Consider the following 15,935-nt stretch of genomic DNA (forward strand, 5'->3'; position numbering starts at 1 on the left):
CTGGGGGCCCTTGGATGACTGCAGGGGTCCCTCGGGTACCCAGGGCACATAAATGAAACTTTAATATCAATTTTTCTTCCGAGTAAAGACGTTTTATCCAGTGTTTAAAAAATATCCTGGGGCCTGAGGGGCCCCCCCCTTGGGTACGTCACTGACCAGCAGAGGCAGACATTCCCCGCCGGCGTCAGGAGGTCGGTGCCAACCGTGAACGGCGGAGCAGATCGATCGAGAAACTGAGGGATACCTACCCGGCATAGTTCGAAAAAGAAGAGGTGAGTTATGTTATATTTAAATTTAACCCTTGCATGTGTGCGGCGTTTTCCAGCTTCTAATGTGTAGGGGGGGGGGGGGGTCGGTTGGACCCCCCTTGCCGTTTGGCCCCTGATCGAGCTAGAGCTTCGCGGAAAAAACGAGCGTGTTGCCCGTGACGAGAGGAAGCCGATGATACCCAATTTTAAGGTCCTAGGTCATTGGTTGACCTTCCAGGTCAGTTCAATGACCCAAAGTCGGGAAAATCGGGACCTATTAGAAAGTCGTAAAGTGTGGCTGCTAAGGGGTTTTTCGGGGTACTGATCACGAATATCGTGTTAGTTTTGATCACAGATGATGTCTTTAAGCATTTAGACCAGGTCGGGTCAGGTCAGGTCAGGTCAATCAGTAGGCGTCGTGACGGGTATTCGTAGTACGTGTCAACCGCCTCTGACAGCTTCGTAACATGTTACGAAGGCACCAAAACTACTTCGTAAATGTTCAAATGGTTGTTAAATTCGAATTCAGCTCCAAAAACTAGCCTAGAAACATGTAAAACTCGAAAAAGTGAACCGAGGTCACCCGAGGTCACCAAAGGTTAATGACCTGACCTGACCTTCAGGTGACCTTGACACCCACCCTAATGCATGGGAGCAACATCAAATCACATGTTTGAACGTTTGAAACCACGAAAAGCTTGCAAACGCGCGGCTAATGCGAGCCGACGTACGCCGAATCACGATTCCGGCCAAACATGGTCTCGGAAAAGAGGTCACAGGTCAAAGGTCATTTGGGTCAGGGTCATGAAAGTTTCAGGGTAGGTGTAAAATTGATCAATGCGATGGTACTGAAAGTTTCGTCGCGATCAGCCGCTTTTTACGCGAGTTATTCGCGAAAAACCATGGGGAAAGGGGGTCCATCCGACCCCCGCCCTACACATGCGAGGGTTAAAAAAAAAACATGTTCCATGCAGCATCCATAGGCACAATGTTAAAAATGTAAAATATTGGGGGACACGTCCCCCGTACCCTTCCCCCCCCCCCCCGGTGGTGGAGCCCATGGTCTTAATTCCGCTCGCTGAACCGTTTAAGATTCTTTTGTCTCGTTTGTGCTTATTATTTTTCCACTGTTATTATTTTTTCCGACTGTTTTTTTTTAATGCCTACACACATATTTTCGTACACTATTCGATTTCAGCGAGCATTTTCAACCTTCCTTACATATTAGATTATTAGATACCGCGGCGAGACGCGTTTGGACGTGACATACTTATTTCCATTATTGTTAAGTATGACACATTTTATGTGATTGTTTCAAGCTGATTTTAATATTGGACGCCCATGGAAGTGTTTTGCGAGACTAAAACCCGACTGTTAAGGTGACCATCCGACCTTGACCCGCGCTGTGCTGGGTGGCGTTTTACGCCCCCCACCCCGCCCCCTCAGGTTTTTCGCGAATATCTAAGAACGGCGGCGCGCAGCGCCACCATTTTCGGCACACCTGCTCATACATTTGTTTCTGCATATGAAGAAATTTTAGACCCAGGTCGTTCAAGGTCAGGTCACGTCAAATGACTTAACATCGGAAAATTTTCAATGGTCGCTGACGATCGCACCGTTCGCAACGTGCCATGGAAACCGTTCGATATTTTTGTCATTTTCGCTCAGGGAATTCACCGCTCGATTTCACACCAGTTTGAGGTAAAATGTCAAAAAAATATCGAACGGATTTCATTGTATAGCGTTTTTGATACTGTCCCATCACCATGTCTCAAGTAGGTATCAACCTTACGGCATGTATAAAATATATTTGCTAGTGCAATAAAACACCTCATATGTGTTTAGCTTGACGGTTTGGATCGACTGATATGCAACATGACCTGGTCAGGTCAACCTAAGGTCAAGTTTTAAATATGGCCTTTCAAGGTCTAATTATAGTTCATTCGTCCCGACGAGAGGAACACTATGCTAACGGCAAAATAAATGTCGTGACTCTTGAGTGGAAGTATTACAGAAAACATTTTGGTAAAAACGGCTTTTGTAGAGTTTTTGCTCTCTGGAGGCTTAATTGTTGACCTGAGGTCAAATCTGAGATCAAACGCCAGCAAAAAAAAGTCGAAAGGGCTTTTGACTGCATTTTTCCGCGGGCAGCTCTTTTGGTTCCGAGTTAAGCACCAGTTTTTCGAAAATATTGAAATAAGCAAAATTTGGTCTTTCCTGACCTCTGGTGACCTGGCACTTGACTTGACCTTAAAATTACCCAAGTATTTCCTTAAATATCTTTAATGCTTTTTCGAAAGCCGCTTACGGCGTGTCGCTACGTGGCCCAACCCCAACAGCCGAGTTAGAAGAGGGGACGTGAAGACGACCCCCTCCCCCCAGTACATCACGGTAAACTCAGAGCACCAGCACGGCGCGGTTTAACATTAATTTTGAGCTGAAGTAACTTGATAACTTTTGATATTTCAATCACCTTGCATGCCCTATAACTTCCGTTTCTCTTACTGGCAAAAGAAAATCTGACTTTTTTATTGTGTTTTCAGGGAACGGCCCATTGAGCCTCCTCTGCATCTTGGCGGAGAAGGCGTCAGTGGTGGCGTACACGGGTGACGAAAATTTGGATCACCCCTATCATAACAAGTCCGAAGAAAACGAACGGTGCCGCCTCATCGTGGAGCGAACGGAAGTCTTGTGGGGATCCATGGTTTGGAAGGGAGTCTTTTGCTGTGGGCGACGGCGCACTTTGTGCTCAGTCAACAAACGGCGCACAAAGTGCGAAACACGCTGTGGTTTGTGTGTATCCATGTGCTCCACACACCATTCAATGCTGAGCGCCAGCCACCTGTAGCCGCGAAGACTGAGGTCGAGAAGCTGGCAAAAGAGTGAAGCTGAGCTGACGTGGAGTCGATCCCCCCCCCCCCCCCGACGCAGTTTGGCGTGTGTCAGAATTGAAATACAGCGCAATGCGACCGTTTCTACAAACATGTATTTCTTGTAAGGGCTGGGGCGAATAGTGCAAGACTAGACGTTGGTCGGGCATGGTATAATACAGATATGTATGCTGGTTTTGGGCAATGATTCGTTATATATTGGCCAATCCCAATATATAGACTAGCTGCCTGGTAGTGGCTGTTGTATCAGCATCATGCATGCATATTGCATAATGCTGATGCGGCAGCTGTTATCATGGGCGGCGAGCCTATACATTGGCTTGAGCCAATATAAAACGAATCAGATCAGCCGTTTCAGGCGGCGCCTGAGTAACACCCGAGTATCGTATGAGTTATCGACGTGAGTACGTCCTGAGTACAGCCCTAGTTTTCACTGAATAACCGATGAGTTCCAACTGAGTTATGGCCGTACTACCACCTGAGTTATACATTAGTACCAGCTGAGTTACATGTGAGTTACTTCCTAGTTTTTCATGAGTAATGACTTACTAATACCTGAGTTTGGCCTGAGTTGTCTGAGTAGGACATGAGTTACGCATGAGTACTTACTGAGTTTTATCTGAGTTTTACCATCGGACAAAATGGCAACTCACTTTGTTACTCACATGCTACTCACTTGCAATGAGTTTTGCCCGAGTTTTACCTGCGTTCCGCCCTGAGTTTTACCTGAGTACGCGGATTTAGAGTGAGTTTTACCATGATTTACCATTGGACAAAATTGCAACTCAGTCATTACTCAGAAAAGTGAGTAATTTTTTTTTTCAGTGTGGTTTCAAACGTTCAAACATGTGATGTGATGTTGCTCCCATGCATCAGGGCGGATTTTAAGGTCACCTGAAGGTCAGGTCAGGTCATTGACCTTTCAGGTGACCTCGGTTCACTTTTTCGAGTTTTACATGCTTGTATGCTAGTTTTTGGAGCTGATTTCGAATTAAGCAACCATTTGAACATTTACGAAGTAGTTTTGGTGCCTTCGTAACATGTTACGAAGCTGTCAGAGGCGGTTGACACGTACTACGAATACCCGTCACGACCCCTACCGGTTCACCTGACCTGACCTGACCCGACCTGGTCAGTGGTCTAAATGCTTAAAGACTCTGATCAAAACTAACACGATATTCGTAATCAGAACCCCGGAAAAACCCTTAGCAGCCACACTTTACGACTTTCTAACAGGTCCCGATTTTCCCGATTTTTGGGTCATTGACCTGACCTGGAAGATCACCCGATGAACTAGGACCCTAAAATTGGGTATCATCGGCTTCCTCTCGTGACGGGCAACACGCTCGTTTTTCCCACGAAGCTCTATCTCGATCAGACCTGGTCTAAATGCTTAAAGACATAATCTCTGATCAAAACTAACACGATACCTATTCGTAATCAGCACCCCGGAAAGCTCCATAGCAGCCACACTTTACGACTTTCTAACACTGTCCCGATTTTCCCGATTTTTGGGTCATTGACCTGACCTGGAAGGTCACCCGATGGTCTAGGACCCTAAAGTTGGGTATCATCGGATTCCTCTCGTGACGGGCAACACGCTCGTTTTTTCCACGAAGCTCTATCTCGATCAGGGGCCAAACGCGAGGGGGGTCGCACCAGCCCCCCCCCCCTTGTGCCGTCGAATGACGCAAAATGGCCTGTGCCGGCGAGGGTTAAGAGTACCTAAGTCTCCTCTAAAAAGGAGCGAGGCAGCTTCCTGAACTTCCTTACACATGACATTGAGCTAAAGAGAAGCTCATAAAGGGCGGCAACATTGAGACTTAACGAGTCATGGTAAAGGTCTTCTCAGACTCAGACTACATCAAATGAGCTGTTCTTGGCTATATATCACAGTGTGCACCAAAGACAATCATTGCAGTGCACTCACGCGACACGCCTGGCACTTGAGCACCATGGAAACATGGCGAAAACAATTCAGGCTGTCTGTAAATTGGAGCTAGAGTCCTGGGCTATCGAGCAAGAGCATGCCAATGTCATCAGATGCAGGGCTTCTTAATTCCTTGTTAAAATAAAGAGTATACTGTAAAAAAAATTCACTAGCTAATTTTGAAATTAGGCATTTTTTACGAGTGCCTCCCTTGCTCCTCGTTACAACATATATGGACATTAGTAGTCAGAGCCATGCACGTTAACAATGCCGCTTGTGGAACAAATGCCTACGAGCGAGAACATGTTCAGGAACCTAATTTTGCGCAGTGTTAATGAACTACGCACAGCCTCACAGTGTTACCCGCCGTTGGCTTGTTCTCGGCCAGTTTTTAGCGTGTCCCTCAATTAGGTCATTTCGCTATTAGCTCAGCTGACGAGGCCCCGGCTGGCACCTACTAAACGGATAACCTTGCGTGCAACCCCGCTTGTTGTCACGAACGCCTGCAGCTGGTAAACGTGCTGGCAAGCTTGCGTGGTAAGCGGCTTCGGATGGCTATGAGGATGTGCCTCATAGCTATCCTCGTCGCATGTTACAACCTAGGAGTCTGTGGCTGCTTTCAGAAGGAGTCCCCCCCCCCGCTTCCGGGAGCCGGCGTCCATTTTGTGTTGCGTCGCCATTGCTGTGTGTGTCTGCCCAACTGCTCTTTGGCTTGATTGAAGGTGAGGCATCTTGTATCATTTGCTGTGTGCTCAACAAAAAGGTTGTCCATTTGTAAACAAAGGTTATTATGTTGTTGAGCTTCTTAGAAGATGTATATAGTATCGCATAATGTTGCCCGTCGTTGGCAGAAGTGCGCCGGTATCGTCTATCCAAGTCAGAATAGCTATATGTTTGGGACTTAAGCTAGCTTGTGGCAGGAATATATCACTTTCTTCAACTTTAATTTAATCATTTTCCAGATTGGTATGCCTTATGATAATAATAATGTTAATATTCGTTTTTTCACCCATTACAGACTTCTCTGGTGAAGAATGGGGCCATGTATGTCCTGGCCTACCTGCACCCCGCGACTGCCGCCGGTGCAGAGCTAATGAAAAAATCACAAATGTTTGATGGTGGTTATTTAAGAAACCTTATTGAAAATTATTCAGTTAGTTGTTGTTGTTGTTGTTGTTGTTGTTGTTGTTGTTGTTGTTGTTGTTGTTAAAGTTATAGTTATTGTCCTGGCGTTGTTATTGTTCTCGTTCTCGTTCTCGTGCCCGAATAAATGTGCTGCAGCGCTACTCAGTCTGTTTACTTGCGGGTGGCGGTCGAGAGTCGGGGGCACTGGTCGACGGAATTCCGTCGACCGTGCCTCGACCCCGAAGGCCAGTAGTGGTACTAGTTAACTAGTGCCACTACTGGCCTTGAGCTAGTACCATTACTAGCCTTGGGGGCTAGTACCATTACTGGGTATGGATTAGTAGGCAGTGGCTAGTTACCTTACCAGGCAGGGGCTGTTATGACACCTAGTAGACGCACTACCCACGCTATTTACGTGCGTGTTGTCAAACTAGGTGGAGCACGGTGGTCGTATGCATACGAGGCACAGCCTTGTCGAACAAGCTTGTTACTCGGCAACTAGCCTAAAATTAGCCAAATTTACACGCTCCTGCAATGTTATTTTTGCGCTGAGAATTCCTCTACGAGGGGCTTGTAAGTTTTTTTTTACAGTGTAGGCAAGGCAATAAGTTGATTAAGTTGTGATTTGGTCCAAATTTTGGCTGTGATTTTCCAAGCATGAACTGAACAGAATTTCACTGGATCAGCTCAGCTCAGCTCAATCAGCTCAGCTCAGCTCAATCTCATTCAGCTCAGCTCAGACAGCAGCTCAGCTCAATGCATTACTGAGCCGGCTCATCTCACAGCTCAACAATATGGCAAAATGTTGAGCCGGCTCCTGAGCTGGGCTGATTTTTAGCCGGCTCAACTGAGCTGGTCACAAGTCTGGATAGAGGATGGCACCAACTCCCTCGACTGCAGAGGCTCAAGGCCTAGAGGAGCAAGGGCAGAGCATATTCTTAGCTGTACTTTTGGATATTTTCATACAACCGAATTCGATTGCTAGAGCTGAGGCCCCGAACACTCTCGTTCAACGGACCAGTAGTGCTGTGAATCGCTAGGCACGGCGCCTGGGGCACTAAATAGTCCCGTCGTTCCCCAAGACCCCAACCCGATCCACTGAACAAACACAGATGGCCTCTGTCATCGTTTGACCCGGAGCGCCGTTGTCACGCCGCCCCAGCGCTGGTGGCTGAGGCGGCAGCCAAGCCACTCTGGAGAGCAATGACTCGGCTGGTCGCGGGCCAAAACCCCGCCAGCGAGCGCTTACCATAGCGTGTCTCCTGGCGGGGGAAGCGCGCGGTCGATGAAGGACGAGCTCTGATTGGTGGTTGGGAGGTGGCGCACCGTGACTTGCTCATTCTGCTCAATGCCTGGCCTTGGGGTGTCGAGGGGATGACTTTGGCAAATCGCCCGCGAGAGATGTCCTCCCATGGAACCGACCGCTCTGAGACCGCACTTGGCTGCGATCCGGCGAGGGGGACGGTCGCGCTCTGGGCTTGTTCTGTTCCGTCGCAGTGTCAGTCAGAGAAGCATGCCTTCCCAGTTCGGCTACTGGACCATCCGAGGCTGGGGTCAGGCCCCGCGCCTTCTGCTGGAGCTGGTCGGAGAGGACTACGTCGACGACAGGGTCGATCTGGTAAGAAATACGTAATGCTCAATCGTGTGACAAACACGTAATTTTGTTTGTTTGTTATATGTCTTCGCTCATGTTTAAGTTCTTTTCAACCAAAGTCTACACACCTATCGGCTGGGCGTTGTTGAAGCTGGCTTTACTGGACGGATGGCTAACACCCCGGTATTTACCGCGACCCGCTGGGGAAGGGGTGGCAGAATCTACCCCTTCCGTAATTTCAGTTCCTTATCATACATCAATTTGACCTGTGCCCTGTTTCATATAAAACTGATTGTGTGTTCTATAAGAGCCTATACATTGCAATTTTTAGTCAAGTCAGTCCAAAAATGTAGGAATTACAGATATTTTAGTTGCGTCCCGACATAAAAAAAACATTTTCCTGAAGCTCTTAACAATCATCCATCTATCATTCGATTCGTGGTGAAAAATTGCACCAGGTTGACACCATTTCCGGTCTTAAAAACCAACTTCAAAATTTGTCCTTACCTGAACCTGACCTTGACATGAACTTCATCCAAATTATATGGTTCATATCACTAATTGAGCTGATGCCCATCAGGGCAAAATATGACTTTATGATTCTATAAAAAGATACGGATTAAAAATGCATATTGTAGCCTGTAATGGTAGGTATTCTCTTTTTTTCTGCGTCTTTTCATCTAATGAGTTTTCGAGATATGCAACGGGCGTGGCAAAGTATCTAAAGCGCGATTCACCATGGCTAGAATGGCTGAGGCCCCAACCCGGGCGCAGGTTAGCGTTTACCGCAGATAAATAACCATGTCACCGCAAATTCTAGATATCCACAGTGATTTAAAGACAAAATGACCTCGTTACAGGTGAACGGCGAGGAGAAGTACTTTGAGGAAAAGAAGAAGAACCCGCACGAGCTGCCGTTCCCGAACCTGCCGTACTACAACGATGGCGACATCCGACTGACCCAGAGCATGGCTATCCTCCGCTACCTGGCGCGCAAGTACAACATGGGGGCCACTACAGAAGAAGAAACACGCCAGCTGGACATGCTGGAGGGAGTGGTAAGTAATGCCGTGGAAAGTTTTATTCTGCATAAACATCCGGACACGACAACGTCAGTAATAGATGGAATGTAAAACCGTCCTCTTTTCTATATTTGCCGAAACGTCACTCCGGGTCCGGTCGAGGGGCTGATACTCGTCCCGGCTGTGTTTTAGATAACGTAAAAACGGTGCCGACTGTTTGGATACATGCCGAGAAATTTAAGACTATTATGACTTCGCTGCACACCTTCGCTGAAACAAATGACCCGAATGCCTAAAGGGCCACCCATTCACTTTTATAATGGTAGCCGTACATTAAAGCCCAAATTTGTGAAGTTTAGCACCTCGCTGTGGTAACGGTTCTCAGCTAATAATGTCAGACTTTAAAACAAAAAAAGTTATGCAGTCTCAAGTGGTTATCGTTAGCTTTTTAAGCAATTTTCCTCGCCCTTCTCACAGGTTCAGGACACGCGGCTCTACTTTTTCGACATCTGCCACGGCACGGCGGAGAACTACAAGCTGAACCTGGCGGCGGTGGCCGAGCGCTCCGCCATGTTCTACAAGCTGCTGGACGACTACCTGGGGCCGCGCCGCTGGTTCCTCGGCGAGCGCATCACCTATGTGGACGTCATGGCCTACGACTCGATGAGCAACTGGCTGGCGATGAAGCCGGAGCTCCTGAACGGATGCGAGAACCTCAAGCGACTGATGAAGCGTTTCGAGGCGCTGCCCAACATCAAGAAGTACATGGAAAGCGGCCGCTTCATCGCGTGGCCCATTAATGGCAAAGATGCGCACTTCAGCTTCAAGTAATGATGGTGCTTCAGAGCAGTCGATAGGCACTAGTAAATGCTCACGAGTCCACGACGCTCACGATTCTCGACAACACACCGACAAATTAATGTCGGCGTGGCTATCAGAAACAGATACTGTTAGCGCTGATGTGAATGTGCCTGTTTATGTTTTTCTCCCGTATTCAACTTTGTATGGCTGAGGTAGGTGAAACATGTCATGCTTATGCAGTTCCAAAGCAGATGTTTTAAAGCATAGTGTCTCGTATGTATATTCCATATCGTAAGTTTATCAGTCGTTCGTCAGCAATTGTAGCTCCGGATCATTGATTTTGTTGTTGTGCTGGGCAAATAGGTATGTCCCCCATCGAAACAATCACGAAAAATAAAAGAGCCGGAGTGACGAGCCTATTGTTCGGAAGCGGGCCCACTGGAGAGAGAGTGGAGAGAGAAAGAGAGAGAGAGAGAGAGAGAGAGAGAGAGAGGGAGAGAGAGAGCGAGAGAGGGAGAGAGCGAGAAAGAGAGGGAGAGCGAGAGAGAGAGCGAGAGTGAGAGAGAGAGAGAGAGAGAGAGAGAGAGAGAGAGAGAGCGAGAGCGAGAGCGAGAGAGAGCGAGAGTGAGAGAGAGCGAGAGAGCGAGAAAGAACGAGAGCGAGAGCGAGAGCGAGAGAGAGAGAGAGAGAGAGAGAGAGAGAGAGGAGAGAGAGAGAGAGAGAGAGAGAGAGAGAGAGAGAGAGAGAGAGAGAGAGAGAGAGAGAGAGAGAGAGAGAGAGAGAGAGAGAGAGAGAGAGAGAGAGAGAGAGAGAACTATTTGCCCGACCGATTTGGATAATAAAATAGTTCATGCAACACGAACAGGCCAGGCAACTGGTTTGGAAACTTTACCGCAGTATAGCATTGCTAAGACGAGCTTACACATCTAGATATCAATTAAAGGTCACATTTCAAATTTTGCATTCAAGCCAACAAGGTTGATCCATAAGCCAAGCGCTAGAGATCACGTGTAAAGACAATGGACTACCTATTTTTATTTTTCGACCCAAAAATGTATGTATAATTCTTCCGATACGGCTTTCACATATGTAGGGTCACAACCACGGACCCCGGCAATGGGAAACATCGCGTCCATTTCAAATCTTCTGGCACCGTTGCAATGCACCATAGGGCGCCAGTGAGATGTTTTTGTCGAGACGCAGTGGCCAGTCATCCTCCATGTTGATTTGGTCCAGTTTCGACTTCAATGATTCGGCAGAAAAACAGGTCTGGATTTTCGGTGTGTTTGCTTCTAGAGCCTTTATGGCTTGGCCTAGACAGTCGAGCCCGCGTGAGATTTCCGACCTTTATTCCGGTGGATCTGCCTGCCTGACTGCGAGTGAAGCTGGGAGCTAGTGACTCTGACAATGGGCCTATAACGCTCCGGTCAAAGTACACTGAAAAGTCGTGAGCCGTGGGGAACACGAGGCCGGCCGACTGAAATGCGATTTTTTAAAATCCCAAATTAGCACAACACTTACACGTCTGAAAAAGTGGACGTTTTATAAGAATACACGTCTGAAAAAGCAAACGCTTATTAGCTTCTCTTCACCACGTTGGAAGGTCTCTGTCCAGTGTCCAGGGAAGGGTACGTACAGCCCTCAGCAGACTGCGTGGTAGGTATCCTTTTTTCTACAAAACCGATAATAACTCAAGGGCTATGTTATCAGTCGGTCGGAAGTCATTGCAAATAGAAGCGACATAATCCTGTACTTCGGGTGGGTCTATCAGTATGCAAACTATATATACGCCTTGTATGACAGCAAAATGCAAAAGTTTGTTTTGTGGGCAAATACAGGTAAACTTTTGGGCTTTGTTGTAAAACTGGATGGAAAATGAATACAATGATAAGCCCAATATAAGGTGCGGAGTCTCGCGCATCTTGCTGTTACGATTTCCGAGTGACCGATAGCATAGTATTCGCGTTATTCTCGGTTTTGTCAAAAAAAAAAAAGAAGAAAAGAAGACCTACCTACCATGCAGTTTGCTGAGGGCTTGTACATCTTGCAGTTGCAAGTGCTCTCAATGAAGGATCTCGCCCAAAGACATCTCGAACCCATGTCCTTTAATCTCTGCATCAGACTTGCACAGTGTTCACTATGATATTTGTAACGTCAAATGTGCATGCGTCACGCTCACATCCAATATTCAGGGTTTGCAGTAATTGAGAGCCTGGGTTTTGCCTGCATCGGACATGGGGGCGAATACCAGAGCGTAACTGAAACAAAGTCAGTTTTAGACTCTACGCAGAAGCATGGTCGCTGAATGAAAACAAAATAGGCGAACTTAAACGGTCTAAACGCCCCCTCAACTGTTCCCCTCGACGGTTACCGTGGTGGATTACATTTTGGAATAAATGGTCAAGAGCACACGTGAAATTTATTTTTCTTATTATCAATCCGAATTGAGTGTGCTCCGTCAGTCTCAATGTTTGGTTAGCACACAAACTGGCAATCGGTGTTCGGCGTTGAAGGCACGCTCGTCTCAGGAACTGAAAATTTTGCTTTTTAGGAAGGAACGCATGAAAGTCGGCTGACAAAAACAGAAATGATGTCACTCCTCAATGAAACAAAATTTGCTGGGTGCATTGAAATGGTTGAAAAGTACTAGTATTTAAAAGCCGAAATGAGAAAATCGCTTGTTTTTTTTCTAGCATATAAATCTATCGAAAATTCAACTACATAGCAGAAAGTGTCTAGCTGAAGGAAAGCAACAGCGAAAAAGCGAAAAGAATCATGCATGAGTAAGTTTGTTACCGTGAGCAGGTCAGAAGTTGATTGAAAACAAAAAGTTTACAGAAAAATAATGCATTCCCGACTTTTTCTTAATCGTGAAGGATGTATTTCCAACTACACATTCAGATTGACAGTTGTGACAAATCAACCACTTACTGCTGATTGGTTGATTAAGCGAATATGTTGGGCCCACCAAAATTAAATGCGATTCCTGATTAATGAACCCCAGTCGAAAGCCGGTAGCGATCCCTAAGCCACACGCCACTTTGACTATCGGAGTCTCTCATGCACTGCCCACGATCTCCATGAAGCTGGCTTCTGCCGTCTGATCACCCGACCCTTGACCTCTCACGGGGCTCAGTCACGGCGGCTTTGACCCAGCACGTTTGGTGTAGATTCCGTCGTTCTAACAACCCACCCCAGGAAGAGCGTGGTCACATTTCAGCCCTGCGGAGGCGTCTTTGCCCTACTGAGACCATCTGAAACACGACGCTGGGCGAGATTCACGCATTCTGTCGTAATCAGGAAGCAGCTCATCAGTTCAGGGGGGGGGGGGCAGGGATGTAGCCGGCGTGGCTGCCCCCTGTCGGCCACTAGCTGTCGTGGGCCAGCCGCGGGCGGCGGACGGGAGACGAGAGAGGACGAGTGGCCGCACCTCTCGCGCGTGCTCCTCTCTCTCCGGAAGGCGGGGCCCAGCTCTGGTGGTGACAGGACACAGCACGGAGCCGACCTCACACCAACGGTGAGTTGTTATGACACTGTCAGTTATTGATGGAAAGATGAATGGTCAGTTATGATTGGATGTGACAGGATAACGAGGGGTAATTAATATTATATTCGGCATGTCACGGCATATCGTCCTGTATCTAAATGTCGTTCTATGGTGAGCAATGGGAATAGCAGTCTCTGCTTATCTCCTTCATTTTTTTTTACAGAAAACTGACGTAGATAAAAAACAATTAGATGTAAAATAATATAATTGTTATTTTCCATGAGGATTCCCATTTATGATTCATTCATTGATTACTTGTAAAATTCACAACTCATTGCAGGTGGAGTGAACATAATATTTAATCAATGTGCATTTCAAGAAAGCGTGGATACGTTGGTGATAAAGGCTTAATAGTTTGATTCTAATTTTTGTCTTGTTAGACATAATTGATCTTTTCGTAGTTAATCTTATCTACGGATAACTTTTCAAAGCCGTTTAGGAGTATTTAGCAATGCTTGCTTATATTGTGTAGAAATCTACATAAAAGATACTTTGATGCCACTCCTCCACATGGAGTACCACGTAGCTTTACACTGCAGGATTAAAAACTAACTATCCATGGTGCTATCATATTGACTGCTGAGTGCTATTTTCAACGCGAATATGGAAAAACCGTAATGTTGAAGTTACAGGTTTATTGCTAGTTTTATTTTCGCTACCTCACATTTACCTAACGATAAAATTATTATCTAAAAAACATTGACATATTTCTCGATTCCTTTTACGCTACGCTTGATGTATAAAGCCTTCCAGTTTTATTACGCCAATGAGCATACAAAGCCGTGCGGAAAACCGGCCATTCATCTGCAAATTGCCCTCAATGGACGCTGATACTCGTGCCAAATGTCATGTTCTAGATACAGTGCGTCTTTTTCCCAGTTGCCGCCGTCCTATCACCATCCCTTCTGCGGCCATGTGATCTAGTTAGTCACCCATCCCGCTCCCAAAGGTGACCCACAGTCGCTCCCAGAGGTGTACCATCGCTCGGTCCTCCATTGACCGAGTCCGAGCCGCCAATAGGTACCGGCGTGCCAGAATATATGTAACTAGGACAGTGGAGTGGCATGTTCTTACTTCTTACGTTCAAACGGCCAACATAGCCAAAAGTAAGCGCGTGACTGCTAACGTATTCCGTCATTGCATTACGGCCGACTGGGCGACAATGATCCAACCGAAAGAATGACACTGGTGCGACTGGAATATCGACACTGGTACGTCGAAACGACCGACACTCATCTGCAATGACCAACGCGTACTTACGCACTTTCCAACGGCCGTCACTGGTATGCACTTACGTAGTAACGACCGTTATTGATATCACGTCGGGTCTACATACGTCAGAATGGCCGATTTGGACCGCGCTTGGGCCATCGAGCGCGGCGGCCCGGGCGTGTGGTCCGCGGCTGGGCCCCTGTGTCAGTGTTTGTGTCAGGTGGTGGACCAGCACGGGTAGAGTGGCAGTCAGTCAGTCCACCCCAATCGACCGGTCAGAGCGCCGCCGGCCGGTGCGTGTCAACACACACACACTGCGCGCAGTGGAGCAGGTCAGTTAGGTGGCTCAGTGGGTAAATGTGATTTCGGAAGGTTTCTTTGAACTCTGGTAAACACGTGTATCGAAGTTTTTCTTTTTGTCAGGTTGTTTTGAATTCGCTCCGGGGCATTGTGATAAATAATCGTTACTGAGACAAGTAATTGCAGGAACAAATCATGACACCTGATCATTACAAACAAGGCGTTTTTTATTTAACCCGCGCATTGCTGTGGGGAGGGCTGTATAGAGCCCCCTCTCGTTTTTCTGCAAAGTCTTCTAAACTGCTGAACGGAGCGCCACGAAACCTTCAGTACTTTCAGCTGCATCCATTCGATATCTTGTGTCCGAATAAAATTTCGTAGCTACCATAGGTCGGCCGGAAATGATATCAGAGTGACGCAATGTTCGACCAATTTTGATTCAGAACATTGAACTACGGCAATCGCTCTCAAGGGCTCAGTTTTTAAACTAGATCCCATTTATTTGCATTAGAGACTCCGAATACGAACGGCTATCAAACTGCTATCTCGGATTTTCAGGTTTTGAAAATTTTGAAAACTATACGTATAGAATCTAAGAAGTTGTTTTTTTGACTTTTTTCCTAGAACCTTTTGACTTTTCGGAAAACGGAATATATGTGTTAGGACATACACCGGTGATTCAATGTAGGAAACTTTAGCCCGATATCTTCAAAAATAGATGGGTTCTACGAGACATGTAGTCAATATTTCACCATTTTCAATTTTTAGATAAACTTTAATACATTATTGACATTGTGCACCAAAATAAACCGCACCATCGTGTTCCTGAGCTCAAACTGCATTGAATAGATGCGTTTTTTTTTTGTTGAACAATTTTATCTTCAAAATTTGACCTTTTTGGCCTGAAAGAAAGTGATTGACCTTAGCTAATCAGATGAAAATGGCCTCAGATGACACAGACGACACTGTTTTCGAAATATCCATGGCTGAAACGGACAATGAAATATGTGTCACGTGACTATATCATTTCTGTGACCTAGGATGACCTGGCATTATGATTAACCTGAAACATTGGAAGTATAAGTTTGTACTGTCGGGTATCTTAGCCCGCGACCGCCTGGGGGGGGGGGGGGTCGGATCCGACCCCCCTCCGTTTTTCTTGAATAACTCAAGAACCGCTTACGCTATCAACTTGAAACTTGGCATACCTTCTCCCCCATCAATTTGACGTCTTCTGTGCAATTTTTAAGAAAAAAAAATCCAAC

The 15,935-nt window shown here is 46.6% G+C and overlaps 2 protein-coding genes across 2 annotated transcripts in view; both read left to right on the forward strand.

Annotated features, from left to right (window-relative positions):
• The first annotated feature begins 7,519 nt into the window (after positions 1-7,519).
• LOC122387794 (glutathione S-transferase Mu 1-like) lies at positions 7,520-10,025 on the forward strand. The gene is made up of 3 exons (XM_043378261.1): positions 7,520-7,812; positions 8,649-8,846; positions 9,288-10,025. Exons 1-3 carry the CDS (start codon positions 7,606-7,608, stop codon positions 9,639-9,641), a joined length of 759 nt encoding a protein of 252 aa, XP_043234196.1. The 5' UTR covers positions 7,520-7,605; the 3' UTR covers positions 9,642-10,025.
• A 4,619-nt stretch (positions 10,026-14,644) lies between these two features.
• The window catches only part of LOC122387790 (battenin-like), a 35,608-nt gene continuing 34,317 nt past the window's right edge, over positions 14,645-15,935 (forward strand). Inside the window, exon 1 of the mRNA XM_043378259.1 lies at positions 14,645-14,663. The gene's annotated coding sequence lies outside the window, so the exon portion shown is untranslated. The remainder of the gene's footprint in view (positions 14,664-15,935) is intronic.

This window comes from Amphibalanus amphitrite, unplaced genomic scaffold, assembly GCF_019059575.1.
Source record: "Amphibalanus amphitrite isolate SeventyFive unplaced genomic scaffold, NRLGWU_Aamphi_draft 000298F_arrow, whole genome shotgun sequence".
NCBI lineage: Eukaryota > Metazoa > Arthropoda > Thecostraca > Balanomorpha > Balanidae > Amphibalanus > Amphibalanus amphitrite.

What these genes read in the sequence shown, in the direction of transcription:
- LOC122387794 (XM_043378261.1), top strand. Translation starts at nt 7,606, where the DNA reads ATGGAACCGACCGCTCTGAGACCGCACTTGGCTGCGATCCGGCGAGGG. An exon ending in TCGACGACAGGGTCGATCTG is followed by an intron (nt 7,813 to 8,648) that starts GTAAGAAATACG and finishes ACCTCGTTACAG; the next exon opens with GTGAACGGCGAGGAGAAGTA. An exon ending in TGGACATGCTGGAGGGAGTG is followed by an intron (nt 8,847 to 9,287) that starts GTAAGTAATGCC and finishes CCCTTCTCACAG; the next exon opens with GTTCAGGACACGCGGCTCTA.